The following is a 20,170-nucleotide window of genomic DNA, read 5'->3' as shown; positions in this document are numbered from 1 at the left end:
TCAGAAATGTTAGATTTCACACATCTGAGCTGATCTATTACCTATATTTAGAAGGGTAATTGGATTGTCAGTTACACTATATTAATACTAAGCCCTTCCTTACATTCCTGGAGGTGCCATATGAACCCAGATATAGCCCCATTTTCACCTAGGCAGCCCCCCCCGATATGAGCATCCCTTGCCCTGTGCTGTATCACGCAGGGCAAGCGCTGCCAGAGCCCTTTTACAGGCTAAGGCAATGATAAATCTCGCCCATTAGTGTCGGTGATGTCACCGGGCTCACTGGTAGGCGGAAGCCTCCGCTTAGCTTACCCATGGAGAGCCTGTACATCACCAGATCTCCAGAAAAAGCGTTTGTCCTGCGTGATTCAGGGCAAAGAAGAGCATCGGAGCATGAAATGCTCTGATGCTCATATCAGGGGGCTGCCTGGGTGAAAATGGGGATATGTCCAGGTTCAGAGCTGAGCCCGGACAACCGCTTTAAGAGTATTACAATATTCAGGGAATATGCTGTACATTCCAAAATGAAGCCAGATACCTGCCTATGGGATCCGGCAGTGAAAAGCAGTATCTGGCAATGCTGGATCTGGTGAACTCTGGCAGGCTATACTCAGTTACCGGTGATGTAAACGTGGCCTAGTCACTAAACGTCACATATTTGTTAAATATCTTTCAGCATTTCCTTTTGTCAATCTGTTTGTTTCTACGCACTCTGACACTGCCCAATCATGTGCATGGACACAGTAGTTTGGTTTGAGAAAAAAACGGTAATGCCCAGTTGGCAACTTATTTAAAACTTTCCAGGAGGAGTCACAGGGGAATATCAAAAGAGTTTTGCAGAGTTTTAAGAAAAGATGTCCCAATATACCTGTAGTTATTTTATGGGGAATGAAAGTATTTTAGTAAAACACACATGTAATGAGAACTGACACAAGTTCAGGAACTGTACCACATGAATGGTATAACTTGTTACCGCCTAATAACACTTTTCTTATTTTAGGCGCACAACCCCCTCTACAAAGGTGCCACTTCAACCTTCACCAACATAACATACCGTGGGAACTCGGAGTGATCTAAGTCAATAAAAAAATCAATGGACTATTCTGAGAAAAGACCACTGCCAAAGAGCCACCGCTGTCAAGCCTAATACATGCCTCTGCTGCTTTGGGGCAAGTGAAACCACCATGTGCTTCTCAGCACCATTTCTTAAAAAAAAAAAATATAAGTAAGATTTACAAGGGGCTCTTACACTCCTGAACAGATTTGACTGTGACCATAGGTCAGAGGCCTTGCCTAGCTGATAGCAGCTCTGAGCACTGAAACCTTGATGGACAATTATTTGCTCCAACACGGTCAGAAGATTAATTTAATTTTTTTTACAAAAATTCTACAGGTATCTCAGGAATGTGCATCACATGGCAGACCCCCTCCCCAAACAGGACCAAACCTGTTTATTTCTCCACCCATAGGACATATCAGTACCTGAAGAATCATATCATTATGAAGATGGGAAGAGTCTTTCATATTGTAGCTAAAAAAAATACTTTTACCAGGATCCATTTAGATTGGAACCTAGAATTTATTATTGAAAAGCTTCCTTTAAATTGTATGGAATCTGCCCTATTATTTTAGGTGGTTTGTGTGTAGGTAAAGAGTTTCCACATTCTTCCTCTTTTAGGTGGACATACCTTTAGATGCTTACTTGCTATGCAACAATACAGAGAGTTAAGAGGGGGGAAATTCTATCTGACTGCTTGAAGAGGCCACAAATGCCCATTTTGTCAGTGTTGTAAGGTCTAGAGTTCTACCATGCCTAATGTACTTGTCCAACAGCCATTTTGCCGTATTTACAAACTTAACATATAGCGATGAGCTGAAAATGGACATCAGCTTAAAGGGGTTTACCTCTTTCTACACTCGCCTAAAGAATTATTAGGAACACCATACTAATACGGTGTTGGACCCCCTTTTGCCTTCAGAACTGCCTTAATTCTACGTGGCATTGATTCAACAAGGTGCTGATAGCATTCTTTAGAAATGTTGGCCCATATTTATAGGATAGCATCTTGCAGTTGATGGAGATTTGAGGGATGCACATCCAGGGCATGAAGCTCCCGTTCCACCACATCCCAAAGATGCTCTATTGGGTTGAGATCTGGTGACTGTGGGGGCCATTTTAGTACAGTGAACTCATTGTCATGTTCAAGAAACCAATTTGAAATGATTCGAGCTTTGTGACATGGTGCATTATCCTGCTGGAAGTAGCCTTCAGAGGATGGGTACATGGTGGTCATGAAGGGATGGACATGGTCAGAAACAATGCTCAGGTAGCCCGTGGCATTTAAACGATGGCCAATTGGCACTAAGGGGCCTAAAGTGTGCCCAGAAAACATCCCCCACACCATTACATCACCACCACCAGCCTGCACAGTGGTAACAAGGCATGATGGATACATGTTCTCATTCTGTTTACGCCAAATTCGGACTCTACCATTTGAATGTCTCAACGGAAATCGAGACTCATCAGACCAGGCAACATTTTTCCAGTCTTCAACAGTCCAATTTTGGTGAGCTCGTGCAAATTGTAGCCTCTTTTTCCTATTTGTAGTGGAGATAAGTGGTACCCAGTGGGGTCTTCTGCTGTTGTAGCCCATCCGCCTCAAGGTTGTGCGTGTTGTGGCTTCACAAATGCTTTGCTGCATACCTCGGTTGTAACGAGTGGTTATTTCAGTCAACGTGGCTCTTCTATCAGCTTGAATCAGTCGGCCCATTCTTCTCTGACCTCTAGCATCAACAAGGCATTTTCGCCCACAGGACTGCCGCATACTGGATGTTTTTCCCTTTTCACACCATTCTTTGTAAACCCTAGAAATGGTCGTGCGTGAAAATCCCAGACCGGCCCGTCTGGCACCAACAACCATGCCACGCTCAAAATAGCTTAAATCACCTTTCTTTCCCATTCTGACATTCAGTTTGGAGTTCAGGAGATTGTCTTGACCAGGACCACAACCCTACATGCATTGAAGAAACTTCCATGTGATTGGTTGACTAGATAATTGCATTAATGAGAAATAGAACAGTTGTTCCTAATAATTCTTTAGGTGAGTGTATATATTGATGACCTTTCCTCGGGGTAGGTGATTGATATCAAATTAGTGGGGGTCCGACATCTGGAACCACCACGGCGTGTCAGCCACCGCTGCTTTAAACAACACAGTGGATGGTCAGATGCAGAAAGCAACATCCACTATGCGGTGGCCACATCAGCATACTGCAGCTCGGCTCCTAGGTTCCTTAGAGATTAATAGGGTTAAAACAAATTTAAAAAAATGTTTTCTGTGAAAAGTGTCTCAGGTTTTTTTCATGCATATCAAGACTGTGTTCTTTGCTGTAAGTTAATACCTCCTTCCTAATGGTTTCTGCAAGGTAATAATGAACAGGAAGCTGTACTCCTGAATGTATTTCCTGTCTTTGATTATGATGCCACCCAGTGGACAACTTGTAAAATTGCAGCTGTGCTAATAAGTTTTCTTCATCTTGGAGTACTTGTGACCTCAGAATACGCAATAGTAGAGTTGTACAGTCCTATATGGAGCTGAAGCACACATCAGTATGTCTAGTTTGCAATGCAGTGGATGAAAGTTATTAAAGGGGTTTTTCTTGAACCCAGTGGGCCCCTCAAGCCCACCTTAAAGGGGATATCCAATACCATAAACTGCACCCCCATGTGCTGAACCACTCACAGGGAATATATTTACCCCGCTCCCTGCACCGCTCCTGGTCCCCGCACCGCCACTGCTGCTTCTCCCCGTGCGCCGATGAAAACATCTGGTGTCGGGCGGAGCAGCCAATGGCAGGCAGAGACGGGGATGACCCTCCCTAGCATCGCGGTTAGTCTAGCCCACTCATACTCACACACAATCCTAATCCCAACTCTTGACATTAATTATGTATGTAATAGGAGTGTATATAGACACAGAGGCGTAGCTCCTGAGCACTGACCAGCCCCCCAGAACCGCCACATCCAATTTACAATCCTACTGTCTTGTTATGTGGCAGCGACACCATGCACTGGTTCCCAATTATGCCACCCCGTATAGCCACACCTGGCCAACACCTACTCTCATCATTGTACTTGCAGGAGGCAGAAATGTGAACCTTGCAACTTGTAGAGATGCAAACTCTAATAATAAAATCACAACTTCACAATGCTAAATTACATTGCGGTAAATGGAATCTATTTGCCTTGAGGCTATGAAGAAGAAATGTTCAGTGGTCATTATTGGTACATTTCTTCATATGGTTATACGTATATTAGTGGATAAATTGGTAAGACATGAAGAGATGCTAGGTACACCTATAGTCTGGGCTAGCCTGATCTAATCTAGTAGCAGGATCTCATGTACTTGTGTTAATCCACTGCACGTGGTAGAGCCCTGGTAGAGGGCCCAGCTTTTCTCGCAGTCTCTTCAGTAAGGGTACGGGCACACGGTCAGGTTTCCTGATGCAGTTTTGGAAGCCAAAATCAGAAGTGGATCATAAAAGGAAAGAACGTATAAAGGACAGATACCACTTCTCTTTTTTGAATTTACTCCTGATTTTGGCTTTCAAATTTGCATCAGGAAACCGTAGCTGTACCCTAATAAAGACACTCGCAACAGTGTGCATATGTTGGTAGACAAGCTCTTCAAGGGGAAAGCATTAGCTCATTTATTCAATTTTTATAAGGTTTTTTTATAAAGTCTCTTTTCCAGGTAATAATGAGAAAAGTCATAACATGAAGCTCTATGGCCCCAAAAGGCTAAAGCTTTACCTAGCATCACATACAATGACATCATCACTCTACTGTATGATCATTATGAACATTAAAGAGGTATATAATAAACATGACAAACCAGCTGGACCAGGCCCTGCATTGGGCGGCACGATTAGGGTGGCCACTTCCTTCACCCCAAAAAGCCAGACATTATAAGCCACGCCTATGCCCACTAAACCACACCCCCAGATTCAGACGGTGATTTCCGTGCACCAGAAAAATAAATCTATGACAGCAAGGTACCTGGCATAGATTTCTGGTCCTCTAATATGTGACAGTTTTCTAGTACATATACTGTTAAATTAGTTGGGCTGCAGAGGTCCTGCCTATGGCCCACGTCCAACCAAAAGTGGTGGCAAAGTGCAATAAGTCACAATTTTTGGTGCAAAACAGCTCTTACACTCAAATTTGTGACTTTTGTATACCAGAAAAGTGTTCAAAATGATACATTCCCAAAGTATATTAGAATTTTGTAGACTCACTAAGCAAAATTGAAAGAGCTATTTAAAGGGACTGTAAAAAAAATGTCAAGCGTTCACACATTCTTTGGTGTTCCTTGGAGAGCCAAGTTTTAATATTATCCCCCCATTTACTGCACCAGTGAGTGGTAAGAGCCATACATGTGTGGCTTCCTCTCCATTCCTGGGAGCTCATGAAGTTGGCCCATTCTTAAGATAATTTGGGACCTGCACATATCAGGTGTTAAAAGGCATATCCTGTGAATCTGCCAGAAAATGTCCAGATGGGACAACCCTGAAAGGATTCATTTTTATAATGAGCAAAATTACATTGTATCATTAGTATTATGTCAGCGCACCTCCACGCCATCCATAGTTCTTTTATGTGACAATATGATCTATGGGAAAAGAGGAGAGTTGCAGCTGCACCCTCTGCATCCCCTTTCAGCCATGCCACTTGCTGGGAGTTTCTCACCTACACCGTGCAATGCTTTATCGCATCATAACGTGGTTACTACTGAAGATGGTCAAAAAATGTACTGTGGATTTAAAAAACAGAGATTCGTTAGGATAAAGATAGTCAAGATATTTCCATCAATAAGGAAAGACAAAAGTATAAAGAATAAGGGTATCCAACTGATACAAAAAGGCAATAAACTGGTACTGTGCTGGGTCCTGTGCAGTGCCTGAGGGGGTGGTACATGACACATGGAATCCTTTTTTTGGATTAGCCGCAATGAGAGCAACCAGTCTTACAAACGATCCCACCCGGAACATGCCAGAGTAACCTGTCCAATAAGAGTCAAATTGCTATATATTTGTATTTTCAATCGACCATGTCCGAAAAAAAATCTAACCTGACATATCAATATGATGATGAATATCAAATAATGGGCGTTAAAACTGCCAAGATCAACAGTAATATGTAGAAAAATAGAGAGAAGGAAGGTTTCTAAAGACTTGTGCTATTACAGACGCAGGAGATCATCAGGATTGTATCCAAGTCTTGTTCTTTTATTAATACACTTAAAGACAACGTGTTTCAGCGGCAAATAGCCTCCTTCATCAGGTCACTGTAACAGCGTCCTCCTTCTTTCCATTTTTTTAACTTATCACTATGAATACCCCGGACACCGATTCAAGCGCAAACCGGGTGAGGACAATGGCAGCAGTACAGCTGAGGAGACCTATTTGCGGCAAGGTTCCTCAAGCAACAGGCCTATATAGTGGTGGAGACTATTCACAACGAAGCAGGGGCAGTACTCCAACAGCTTATTGAGCACCCCTGAAGCTTAGCGGTAATACACAAGAGACACTGCCTCAGTTTCTTTTTCCACCTTTCATTTTTCAGAGCTCCTTTGAAAAATAAAGGGAATTTGATTGGTTGTTGGCAACTAAGCCAGTTTTCCTTTACACCAGTTTTGATAAAGTTTCCCCAGTTTATCAGTTCCGCCTGGAGAGTTCCTTTAAATGAAAAGCCAGAGAAGCAAACTCAATACAAGGAGTAATTCCCACATTGATTCGGGCGTGGACTAATGTCTTTGTCCGGTAGCATCCAAAAGTAAACCTTTTGGTTTCCAAACCACATTAGCCTTATTAGTTGAAACAGATAATTACATTAAGGGCTCATGCACAAGACCGTAGCCTGTTTTGCGGGCCACAAATTGCAAATCCGCAAAACACGGATACCGGCCATGTGGAACGGAATGTCCAGCCCATAATACAACAGTCCTATCCTTACCTGTAATGTGGACAAGAATAGGAAATGTTCTTAATTTTTGCAGATCCCTCGGAATGGACAAACAGATATGGACAGCACACAGAGTGCTGTCCGCATCTTTTGTGGCACCATTGAAGTAAACAGGTCCGCATCCGATGTGGACAAAAATAAGTTAGTTTGCATGAGCCCTAATTCTCAGTTCACAGTGTTATAGTTTATAATCACATGCCAACCATTTCAGACATGGATAATGGGTCTGTCGTATGAAAAAAAAAAAAAACTACCGGATCACTGATTTTCATCTATGTGTAAGGGACATATGGGTATAGCCGAAAATGGTTATTTAAAGGGGTCGTCAGAAATAAAATTAAAAAAAAAGTTTTTCTTTTTTTCTAATGAACAGCACCCCTCCTGTGTAAGGCAGTGCCTGGTATTGCAGCTAGCCCCCATCCAGTTGAATAGAGCTGAGCTACAATATTAAACACAGCCCATAGACAAGAGTGGCTCTGCTTCTGGGGTTAGAGAACCCTCTTTTTTAATGGTGAACTGTCAGACAATTGGATTGTTGTAATGTTACATATGGTTTGTAAGATGTTATTTTTTTTCACACAATGGCACTGTTGCAAATTAAAACAATTCACATTAAAGAACAACTGTCTTTGTCTTATTTTACAACTATTCATCTGTATTTATAGGAATGAAATGTTGGGAGGTTACATTGTCTTTTAAGACGCCTGTCCTCAGACCCCCTGAATGACGACCATCGCATTTACTTTCTCTTGCTCATCCAAAATGATGAAAAATCTACTTGTGTGATATTGAGTGCTGTTCACACTGGTTTTACACAGCCACAATATGCTTACCATACTCGAATACCCCTGGGCAATTCTACTGAAAGATGACTGGCTCTACAGTTACCACAGGGGGCCAGGTGACAGTTTGCATGGTTCCTATTAATTGGAATAGCATGCGACATGCATGAGACTTAGTGTGCCCGATGCTATAAATGCTGGACTGCCCTTTCACCCCTTGCCTGAAATTAGGTTCCTAGTTTACCAGTGAAAGGGTGCTGTTCTGACTGTGCAACGGGCTGCCCCCCAGGGTCGATCGGGTCCCAGTGTTTAGGAATGCAGAGTGGTGATGCGGTCTTAATAGTTTGTGTCACGGTGCTCCTATCTGTATACTGTCGCTCCCCGGGGTTGGGCTTTGTAGCAACAAAGTAGCTGTAGTTAATGGAGTAAACAGAGTCCAGACTTGGTAAAGAATGAGGCCCTGAATGGGCTCTGTTTTCCATCTCAGAGGTATTAAGTCCTTTTATATATCAGGAATGGGCTGCTGTCTGAGCTACTTTCCCAAAGCTCCTGCAGCAGTGAGGGGAAAACGCTCCCTCACCACACCATGATGCCTTATAGGGATGAGCGAACTTGTGTTTTCAAGTTCGGCGTACAAGGTTCAGGTTCGGATTATCTAAGAATTCCATTATGGATTCCACTACTATGGACAATAAGTTATCCATAATGGAATTCTTAGATAACCCGAATCTTGTATGCCGAACTTGAAAACACAAGTTCGCTCAACACTACTGCCTCACTCTCTCTCTCCAACTTTCAACTCCCCTCTCAACCAACTATAGCTTACTGCAACCCTTATCTTGGTAAGAAGTGGTACTAGCCCACTACTGCCCAAAAGGGAGACAATGGAATGGTAAGTTCCATTCTATCTAAAGGTACTCTCTGCCAGATACACTGCCACCTGCTGGACAACCAAGCACATGCACAGTACATGAAATACAATACATAACAGTGATGTGGCGCGACAGGGTCCATCAAATATGTCAGATGTAGGAGCTGATAGGTTGGGCTTATCACAATAGAAATAGATTTCTGCAGGTTTGGCAACCATGGCTTGACTATAGATCAAACCTTCTCAATTCCCGACTGTGGGAATCTGACTAGCATTGCTGGTGGATGGTCACCTCTCACAATAGTTGGACAACACCCCTTCCATTTCCACTTCCCTCTTCTCTCTTTCCTCTCTAATCTGTCCATTGATGGCGATATAGTTCGGATATGCTATACCATGCCTCTGATATAGTACACAATATTACCTTTATGGATATCTGTAAACAATAGTACCTTTATGGATATGTCTGAGCAGATTATAAACTCCATCCTTGGGTCGACACACTGTTGGGTTTGTTACTCCCTTTCTCCCTCCCTATTGATGTGTTATGTGTTGAATGTATCCAGAAGCATTGTAAGATCAATCATTTCAGGGGCCCTTTAGCCCTAGAAAAGTGGTTGTCACACCCTAGCCTGTACTGTCAGGTTCTACCTTCGATGATTTATGCCTAGATTTCATTGTGATGTGACGGTCGCTGTACTGCGCTACATGCGACATGATGATTGTTTACTCGCTTATCTAATAAAAAAAAGAGATTTCAAACAATACATAACAGTTACATAGCACCTACCCAACAGGCATGGAAACAGAAGGTATGGTAATGTCACACATTGGTTAGGCATTTAAGACAGTAGCAGGTTGTAGGAATGGTAGTGCCCGCTCTGGGGTACTACTACTGCCCATGTCCGAACTTTTGCTAGTTAAAGCTACTCTGATTCTCCGCTGCCTGCCCTTGCCTTAGCCTGTCTACTGTACTGACCCTTTGCTGCCTGCCTTGACCTTTGGTTGTTTTACGAAATTGCACAAACTCTGCCTGCCCTGACCTTGGCATGGTTACCGACTATGACTATTGCCTGGCCCCCTTGGTGCTTTGCACCAGTGTCCCTGACCCCCATTGGTCAGCTGCCAACTACTCTGGGACTACTCCAAGAGGTAGCAGCTTGATGGGTCCCCTGCAGCAACAGTCAGATCCCTGTATAAGGGTTAAATTGTGAAAACCAGATCGCAAGGATAATGCCCTTAGAACAGGGCTCGAGTCCTGTGGGAAGGTGTGGGAACGGCGTTCCTGCACTTTTTTCATAGCAGGAACGCCGTTCCCTTTCAGGGCCGCCCGTCTTTAAGGCCAGGCAAATGGACCAGGAAGCAGTGAAGGCTTTGTACTCACCGCTTCCTGGTCCTCTGTAGGTAACGCTTAAAATATACTATCGGATTGGAGAAAACTCACATCCGATGGTATATTTTAAATCCGAGGCGTTCCCATAGTGATGGGGAGGCTGCATCATTGGTGGGCAGTGCACCCTCCCCGGTATTCTGGTATTAAAATCATTGGTGGGCAGTGCGCCCTCCCCCGCCCTTCCCAGTATTAAAATCATTGGTGGGCAGTGCGCCCCCCCCATCATTGGTGGCAGCGGCAGTTCCGATCGGTGTCCCAGCAGTGTAATGCTGGGGCTCCGATCGGTTACCATGGCAGCCAGGACGCTACTGAAGTCCTGTCTGCCATAGCCAGTTACTCTGCAGCAATATACTTACATGCGCTGTGGCCGCCCAGTTGCTCCTTCTTCTTGTAACTTACAGGTCTGTGTGGCGCATTGCTAAATGCATACCGGGGAGGGGGGGAGGGCGCACTGCCCACCAATGATTTTAATAATGGGGGGGAGGGGGCACTGCCCACCAATGATTTTAATACTGGGGAGGGGGCACTGCCCACCAAGAATTTTAATACTGGGGAGGGGGGGGAGGGCACACTGCCCACCAATGATTTTAATACCAGGGAGGGTGCACTGCCCACCAATGATTTTAATACCGGGGAGGGGGCACTGCCCACCAATGATTTTAATACTGGGGAGGGGCGCACTGGGGGCTGATGGAAAGGCACTGGGGGCTGGTGAGAGGCACTGGGGGCTGATGAAGATGCACTGACTGGGGGCTGATGGAGAGGCACTGACTGGGGGGCTCATAGAGAGGCACTGGGGGGCCGCTGGTGAGAGGCACTGGGGGGCCGCTGGTGAGAGGCACTGGGGGGCCGCTGGTGAGAGGCACTGGGGGCTGATGGAGAGGGTACTGGGGGCTGATGAAGAGGCACTGACTGGGGGCTGATGGAGAGGCACTGACTGGGGGGCTTGGGGGCTGATGGAGAGGCACTGGGGGGGCTGCTGGTTAGAGGCACTGGTGGCTGATGGAGAGGCTACTGGGGACCGATGAGAGGCACTGGGGGCTGATGGAGAGGCACTGGGGGGCTGCTGGTGAGAGGCACTGGGGCTGATGGAGAGGCTGCTGGGGACCGATGAGAGGAACTGGGGACTGATGGAGAGGCACTGGGGGCTGCTATAAGGCATGGGGCTCTTATCTGAGGTCTGATTGGGGGTCATTCATATTGGGGTCTGAGTTGAGGTATGATCTGAGGTCTTATTGGGGTCTTATTAACATTGTTAGCTGAGGTCTGATTAACATTGGGGGTCTGATTAGTGGTCTGACCTGAGGTGTAATAAAATAAATAAATTCCAGAGCAGCTTGGAGAAAAAAGGCCTCACAGTCTCCCACACTCCTTCTGCCCAGCCAAGCGAGCCAGCACCCCTGAGGCCAAGCCTGTCAGCACCCCTGAGTCTTCAGAACTGTAAGTAAATTATATATAAGGGGAGCTTATAATATGAAAGAGACAAATTATGTCTGAACAGACATATAGCGCAAATTCCAGTTTTTGTTTACGTTTTATGTTGCACTGAATTGCGAATTGTTATTTTTTTTGGGGGGGGGGGGGGTGTTCGGGGTGGCAGTGGATCTTGGGTGAGTTCCCACACTTTGTTTTCCAGGCTTGACCCCTGCCTTAGAAAAAAAAATAAGTCAAACCGCTTAGTTGGAACAGTGGGTCCACACTCACTACCCATTACAGCTCCAGTTTTGCGATATTCTGCTTGCTCCATTTTAATGGCCTGGTATTTAATCTGTATAGTAATGTGCATTTCCACCTACTGAGGTGGTCGCACATGCTCAGTTCCTTCCTCCAACTACCACCAGCTAGATTTACTGTGACAGTTACAGGGAGAGAGCAGCAGCAAAAAGGACACGAGAAGAGCAACTGGAGCAATAAAAGGGAGATCTCTGGATTCATGCGAGGTACAGGGCTAGTTCTAGCTTTGTTACATTGTCATGTTCTATATTGTTTCTGATTTTAAATCGAACATGGCATAGCCCCTTTAATTTTGCTGGACCTGGAGATCTGTGTACCACTTTATCTGTCAGCATCCACCTCCTCTCTTTCTTCAAATCTGCAGGAGGTTTTAAATAAATCTGTTAATGCAGAAAGCGCACGGTTCCATGGAAACGCTGAAATCTGTAAATATCGTGTGTCGGCATCATGTGTGCCAGTGTGGGTACAACTCAGACTGTGCCAGTCCTTTAGGTGTGCTTCTGTCATATTAACAGCTCCATGTGCCATGTTTTGCTATTTAACTTGTGTGTATCAGCGTAGGTTTACATGATTCAACTTCCCAGACTTTTATAATGATTATGATCTCCAACCTGTTGCAAAACTACAACTCCGAGCATGCCTTGACAACTGCAGGCTGTGGAGAGCCATATGTTGGAGATCAACGAATATAGCAATGTTAAAGGAAACGTGTCCCCAAAATGTTATCTGGCAGTTAAAACTAGATAGTGACACGTCCTTTTTTCTAATCTGTTTTTACAAACCGGATTCCAAAAAAGTTGGGACACTAAACAAATTGTGAATAAAAACTGAATGCAATGTGTCACGACCATGGTCATGGTCGTGACTCTTGAACTGCATGCGGTTGCCTGCGGTCTCGTTTGGTTGTTTCAACCACAGGTAGGTGGCCGCTTATTTGTTGCCACACTTGTGGTTGCCGCTGGCAACATGTTTTTATTATGTATGTGGCAGTATAGCAGCCTGAGCTGGTGCTAGGCAGCTTGCTGCAATGTGCATGCGGTTGCACCTGGCAACCTCTCTTTATAGGTGTGCCTTTTGTCTGGTGTGCACGGGGTTTATTGTGTGTATTCCCCTTTAAGTTTGCTGTCTTCCCTTCCCTGGTGTTGGAAGGGTTAACTTCCTTCCTTGTGTGTCTGAACACTGGGTGTGTCTGTGTGGGTGTGGCTACTTGGGCCTATATAGTCTCTGCTGTGAGCAGCAGTCAGAGGGGTACTTCAGTCATGCTTGCTGGAGTCACCCTCCTACTAATTTACCATCTGCCAGTGTGGGCCACCCTTGTGGTCATAAGTTTATGTCTATGTGATGTTCAGTTGATATTTTCCTTTTGTTATTTGGTGCAGCTATGGATCTGGGTTCCTGTGTGTGGATGTGTGTTTGCTGGGTTCATTTAATGTTGTGTGGACATCAGCTTGCCAGCACAGGGATCCAGTCAGCAAGGCTGTGGCAGGTAGGTGGGACTAGTTCAGTTCACCTGCCATATCCATAGGACTGTTTGTGTTCCCCTTTTCCCTGCAGCTTGGCCAGTGAGACTCCTGTTCCTCCGTGTCCAAAAGGAACAGGTCGTCTTACCCTGCTCCTAGTTTAGGGCCACCCTGAGGGCTAGCAGGGACTTCAAGGTTCCGGAGTATGAGCCCTCCTACCATCAGGGTCGGCTCATACAGCTAGGAGTCAGGGTCAGATTAGGGATGCGATTAGGAGATGACCTGCTCCCTAATTCTGTCGTCCTGGTCGAGCAGCGACCTACCATCTTCTGTCATCGCACGGCTGAGGGTTTTCCCCATCCTCAGTCGTGACACAATGATGTAGAGATGGCAAATGTCAATATTTTATTTGTAATAGAACGTAGATGACAGATCAAACGTTTAATCCGAGTAAATGTATCATTTTAAAGGAAAAATGCGTTGATTCAAATTTTCATGGTGTCGACAAATCACCAAAAAGTTGGGACAAGTAGCAATAAGAGGCTGGAAAAAGTAAATTTGAGCATAACGAAGAGCTGGAAGACCAATTAACACTAATTAGGTCAATTGGCAACATGATTGGGTATAAAGAGAGCTTCTCAGAGTGGCAGTGTCTCTCAGAAGCCAAGATGGGTAGAGGATCACCAAGTCCCACAATGTTGCGCAGAAAGATAGTGGAGCAATATCAGAAAGGTGTTACCCAGCGAAAAATTGCAAAGACTTTGCATCTATCATCATCAACTGTGCATAACATCATCCGAAGATTCAGAGAATCTGGAACAATATCTGTGCGTAAGGGTCAAGGCCGTAAAACCATACTGGATGCCCGTGATCTCCGGGCCCTTAAACGAGACTGCACCACAAACAGGAATGCTACTATAAAGGAAATCACAGAATGGGCTCAGGAATACTTCCAGAAACCATTGTCAGTGTACACAATCCACCGTGCCATCCGCCATTGCCAGCTAAAACTCTACAGTGCAAAGAAGAAGCCATTTCTAAGCAAGATACACAAGCTCAGGCGTTTTCACTGGGCCAGGGATCATTTAAAATGGAGTGTGGCAAAATGGAAGACTGTTCTGTGGTCAGACGAGTCACGATTCAAAGTTCTTTTTGGAAATCTGGGACGCCATGTCATCCGGACCAAAGAGGACAAGGACAACCCAAGTTGTTATCAACTCTCAGTTCAGAAGCCTGCATCTTTGATGGTATGGGGTTGCATGAGTGCGTGTGGCATGGGCAGCTTGCATGTCTGGAAAGGCACCATCAATGCAGAAAAATATATTCAGGTTCTAGAACAACATATGCTCCCATCCAGACGTCATCTCTTTCAGGGAAGACCCTGCATTTTTCAACAAGATAATGCCAGACCACATTCTGCATCAATCACAACATCATGGCTGCGTAGGAGAAGGATCCGGGTACTGAAATGGCCAGTCTGCAGTCCAGATCTTTCACCTATAGAGAACATTTGGCGCATCATAAAGAGGAAGGTGCAACAAAGAAGGCCCAAGACGATTGAACAGTTAGAGGCCTGTATTAGACAAGAATGGGAGAGCATTCCTATTTCTAAACTTGAGAAACTGGTCTCCTCGGTCCCCAGACGTCTGTTGAGTGTTGTAAGAAGAAGGGAAGATGCCACACAGTGGTGAAAATGGCCTTGTCCCAACTTTTTGAGGATTTGTTGACACCATGAAATTCTGATTCAACATATTTTTCCCTTAAAATGGTACATTTTCTCAGTTTAAACTTTTGTTCCTGTGATTTATGTTCTATTCTGAATAAAATATTAGAAGTTGGCACCTCCACATCATTGCATTCAGTTTTTATTCACGATTTGTATAGTGTCCCAACTTTTTGGGAATCCGGTTTGTATTTCGTTATTGCAGATTTCCTGAACATGATTATTGGGGAGGTCATCTTGCCTGAGCCGTTCTTAACAGCATTTACATGTACACAGCATTACAAAAACTGCTTTACGGCAGCCACATGGTCCATAGACACAATTGTTAGGATGGGACCTCATTGACTTTAATGAAAGAATTTTCTAGGCATGCTCTGTGACCTGTGCAGAGGTCATTGTACAAGGAAAGAATAGATAAGATTTGACAAGCACTTATTGTGAATGGTGGATCCTGGCTCATCTATGCACAGCGGTGATATCATTATAGGCGGCATTTAAATGACAGATAAGCAGATAACTGCAGAAAAGTGTTCTGTACAGACAAAGAAGTGATACCTATTATTAGGTATAGTGGCCAGTGCAAAAACTGCAGGATTTAATGGAAAAATTAAAACTTTTAAACTCTTTAAAAATACATTAAACATAAAAACATGATTTAAACAATACGTCATTTTCTGATGACAAATTCACTTTAAATTGATGTGATTGGAAATGGATCCCCAGAAAAAAATTGTACCATGTAAGAGGTTTAAAGGTTGTAATGCAAGTGTAATGCAAGAGGTCAGACCCCTCCACCAAACACCGGTTGTCTTTGGTAAAGAAAAGCCATCCATTTCAAAGTCCAGGAGAAACCCTTTAGGGTGCATTCACACGTCCGTAAGTGTTTTGCGGTTCGCAAATTGCGGATCCACAAAACACGGATACCAGCCGTGTGTGTTCTGCATTTTTCAGACTGCACATGGCCGGCGCTATATAGAGAATGCCTATTCTTGTCCACTTGTTCTTGTTGCGGACAAGAAAAGGGCCACGGAACGGTGTGCCGTCGACATCTTTTGCGGCCCCATTGAAATGAATGGGTCCGCACTTAGAGTGACAGTCTGGTGGGACTATTTTCAGTCCTGCTATTAAGGCCTCATGGCACACGACCGTTGTTTTTGTCCGCATCCGAGCCGCAGTTTTTGCGGCCCGGATGTGGACCCAATCACTTCAATGGAGCCGCAAAAGATGCAGACAGCACTCCGTGTGCTGTCCGCATCCGTGGCTCTATAACATGTCCTATTCTTGTCCGTTTTGCGGACAAGAATAGGCATTTCTACAATGGGCCGCCCGTTCCGTTCCGCAAATTGTGGAACGCACACGGGCGGCTTCTGTGTTTTGCGGACCGCAAAACACACCACGGTCGTGTGCATGAGGCCTAAAGAATAGAGGTTTCAACAGGATTGTACTAACCACTTGCAGTTACTGAATTATGATATTTTGGTGATGGTCATAATGGCGGTTGTTGATGAGACTTTCAGAGTGTCACATTTACCTTCCTCAAACTGTGCTTACACCTGTAATTAAATGTCAGGACAAGTCTAGTGAATGAGGGTGGGCACAGTTAGTGACTCCTTGGAGGGGTAGATTACACCAAACTCTAAATAAGAAGGGCTGCACCCCTATATAATTTTAGAGACGTTAAGATAGGCCATAGAAAGAATCCACCTGACCTAAATGACATTGAGAGAAGCGGAAAAGTGCACAAGGGACACAGAGGGAGATTTATCAAACTGGTGTAAAGTAGAACTGGCTTAGGCCCCTTTCACACGGGCGAGATTTCCACGCGGATTCGATGCGTGAGGTGAACGCATTGCACCCGCACTGAATCCGGACCCATTCATTTCTATGGGGCTGTGCACATGAGCGGTGATTGTCACGCATCACTTGTGTGTTGCGTAAAAATCGCAGCATGCTCTATATTGTACGTTTTTCACGTAACGCAGGCCCCATAGAAATGAATGGGGTTGCGAGAAAATCGCAGGCATCCACAAGCAAGTGCGGATGCGGTGCGATTTTCACGCACGGTTGCTAGGTGACGATCAGGATGGGGACCCGATCATTATTATTTTCCCTTATAACATGGTTGAGAAGTTTAGATACTGATGAGCTGTCTTCAGGCTAGATTGATCAGATTGGTGGGGGTCAAGGGTGGGCGATATGGCCTAAAATCTATATTGCGACATAATTTTAAAGGGCTTCTGTCACCCCCAAAACACAATTTTTTGGGGGGGCTTGTTAAAATCCTTATTTAACGACTATTCCCTATATAGGGCTCTTACCTTTTGTCTGTGGCTTTGTTTCCTTAAAAATCGATCTTTTAAAATATGCAAATCACTTCACTACCAGCAAGTAGGGCGTCTACTTGCTGGTAGCCGCCGCAAAAAAACGCCCCCTCCTCCTGTTGATTGACAGGGCCAGCGAACGCTCTCCTCCTCCGGCTGGCCCTGTCAGCATTTCAAATCCCGCGCCTGTCTTCATTCGGCGCAGGCGCTCTGAGAGAAGGAGGCTCGCCTCCTCAGCACTCCCTCAGTGCGCCTGCGCCGATGACGTCTTCTCTTTCGGTGATGTCATTGGCGCAGGCGCACTGAGGGAGTGCTGAGGAGGCGAGCCTCCTTCTTTCAGAGCACCTGCGCCGAATAAAGACAGGCGCAGGATTTGAAATGCTGACAGGGCCAGCCGGAAGAGGAGAGCGTTCGCTGGCCCTGTCAATCAACAGGAGGAGGGGGCGGTTTTTTGCGGTGGCTACCAGCAAGTAGACGCCCTACTTGCTGGTAGTGAAGTGATTTGCATATTTTAAAAGATCGATTTTTAAGGAAACGAAGCCACAGACAAAAGGTAAGAGCCCTATATAGGGAATAGTCGTTAAATAAGGATTTTAACAAGCCCCCCAAAAAATATTGTGTTTTGGGGGTGACAGAAGCCCTTTAAGCATGTGCGATATACGATATATATTGCGATATATTCTATATTTCGGCGGGGGAGGGGGGAGTTAAACTTTTTATTTAATAACTATTAACCTCCTTAGGGGCTAGAACCCTTGTCCTAGTCACCCTAATAGAGCTCTATCAGGGTGAATAGGACTTCACACTCTCCCTGCTGTCCTGTGCATAGTGCACACAGCAGCAGGGTGCTGACTATGGCAGCCAGGGCTTGAGTGGCGTCCTGGCTGCCGTGGTAACCGATCGGAGCCCCGCGATTACACTGCTGGGGCTCCGATAAGAAGCTGCCACCCTGGGGCCACTGCCACCAATGATTTAATCGTGTGGAGGGGCGCAATTAATATAATACTTCGGTAGAACATGGCATACGCTGCTCTCGGCACGCACCATGTTCTCCTGAGCCGGCACAGTGGAGAAGGAGGGCGTCCCTCCCCACTGTGTGCGGCTGCTGCTGACCACCAATGAGAACAGACTAGGAGGAGTAGGGGAGGGACTGTGACCACTGCGCCACCAATGAATATAGTTAATATGCCCGAATACAAACGTAGCCTGCATGTGCCGGCCATATCCCATACCTGGCCTCTATTACTGCGCGTCGTAATCCACCGCAATTAACCATTCAGGACCTGAGGGGTTAATTGCGGAGGATCACGGCGCGCAGTAATAAAGGCCAGGTATGGGATATGGCCGGCCAATGCAGGCTACGTTTGTATTCAGGCATATTAACTATATTCATTGGTGGCGCAGTGGCCACAGTCCCTCCCCTACTCCTCCTAGTCTGTTCTCATTGGTGGTCAGCAGCAGCCGCACACAGTGGGGAGGGACGCCCTCCTTCTCCACTGTGCCGGCTCAGGAGAACATGGTGCGTGCCGAGAGCAGCGTATGCCATGTTCTACCGCGATATGGCGATATAAACGAAATCTCTATTGTTGCCCAAATTTATATTGTTTATATTGCATATCGTATATATCGCCACCCCTAGTGGCCAGCTGCCAGCATTGGAAACTATAGAGTGGATGGAAGACTGGCACCAGTATACTGCAATTCAGCTGCAGTGCCCCACCACTACACAGCGGATGGTACTTTGTGCTTCCTGCTCTTTTCACTGTAAATCAGTGGGAGAAAGGGGTGCTGGACGCCCAACAATCTGATATTAATGACCTATTCTGAGCACAGGCCATAAATGTCTAAGTACCAGAAGCCATGTGAACCTAGCCTTAGAGGGAATGGTCAGCAGCCAAAAGTAGGCTGAGTATAGCTATCCCCAAAAAGATGCTCAACTGCCACTCCATTTATGCAGGGTTACATAGGACCCCATTCTCGCAATGACTGGGGGTCCCTGCGGCCACTTTCACACAGTAAAGGTTATCATAAATAGGTTACACATCACAAAAATACAAATCTGAGCATAAAGATGTAATAAAAAAAAGTATCCAAACCCCTACAACTACCGCTCAAAATGAACAATCTTTATTGAATAAATATATGTGACATGAACGTGATTAAAAGAGATGATGAAAAAAAAAAAAATAAATGGTGATGTGCGGTCCCCTGAGGGGTGGTATGACAATATGATAATACAATACACATATAATTGCCTATAGATATTAGAAGCGATTTGTCCAAAGTAACTAAGCAAAAAGTAACCCGATTCAAATAGTCAAGAGCAAATGCCAGGACAATCTTCTACAAAACTGACTCCTGCACAAATAAGCAACCAGTGAACAAAGTGTAATAATAACATACCCGTCAGAGTTTGATACCCTCCGGAGAACGGCACACCTCAACGCACGTTTGGCAAAGCCTTCCTCTGGGGGTAGTATTCTGATCAGTATTTATAAGCCATACGTGGCTACAAAACACAGAGGTGCAAATCTTTCCACTGTATCAGGGATGGCCAACCTGCGGCTCCCCCACTGTTGCAAAACTACAACTCCCAGCATGCCCAGGCTTCAACAGCAGTGATGCTCAACCTGTGGCTCTCCAGATTTTGTAAAACTACAGCTCCCACCATGCTCTGTGATAGGCTGTCCAGGCAAGCTGGGAGTTGTAGTTTGGAGGGCCGCAGGTTGGGCATCCCTGGCCTACAGCTGGGCATGGTGGGAATTGTAGTTGTACAACAGCTGGAGAGCCATCACTGTACTATATTATTTCTCTGCCAGTTCCATTCCATGGTTTTCTTACAAATTATACAGAATACTACAA

The 20,170-nt window shown here is 45.3% G+C and overlaps 1 protein-coding gene across 1 annotated transcript in view; it reads left to right on the top strand.

Annotated features, from left to right (window-relative positions):
* The window catches only part of ITGB3 (integrin subunit beta 3), an 86,310-nt gene extending 85,025 nt beyond the window's left edge, over positions 1–1,285 (top strand). Inside the window, exon 15 of the mRNA XM_044296513.1 lies at positions 1,001–1,285. Within this exon, the coding sequence (XP_044152448.1) occupies positions 1,001–1,072 (72 nt within the window). The 3' untranslated portion in view covers positions 1,073–1,285. The remainder of the gene's footprint in view (positions 1–1,000) is intronic.
* Positions 1,286–20,170: the final 18,885 nt, after the last annotated feature.

This window comes from Bufo gargarizans, chromosome 6 (assembly GCF_014858855.1).
Source record: "Bufo gargarizans isolate SCDJY-AF-19 chromosome 6, ASM1485885v1, whole genome shotgun sequence".
Taxonomy (NCBI): Eukaryota; Metazoa; Chordata; class Amphibia; order Anura; family Bufonidae; genus Bufo; species Bufo gargarizans.
The sequence above is the reverse complement of the archived record's forward strand: the minus strand, read 5'-3'. Positions and strand labels throughout refer to the sequence as shown.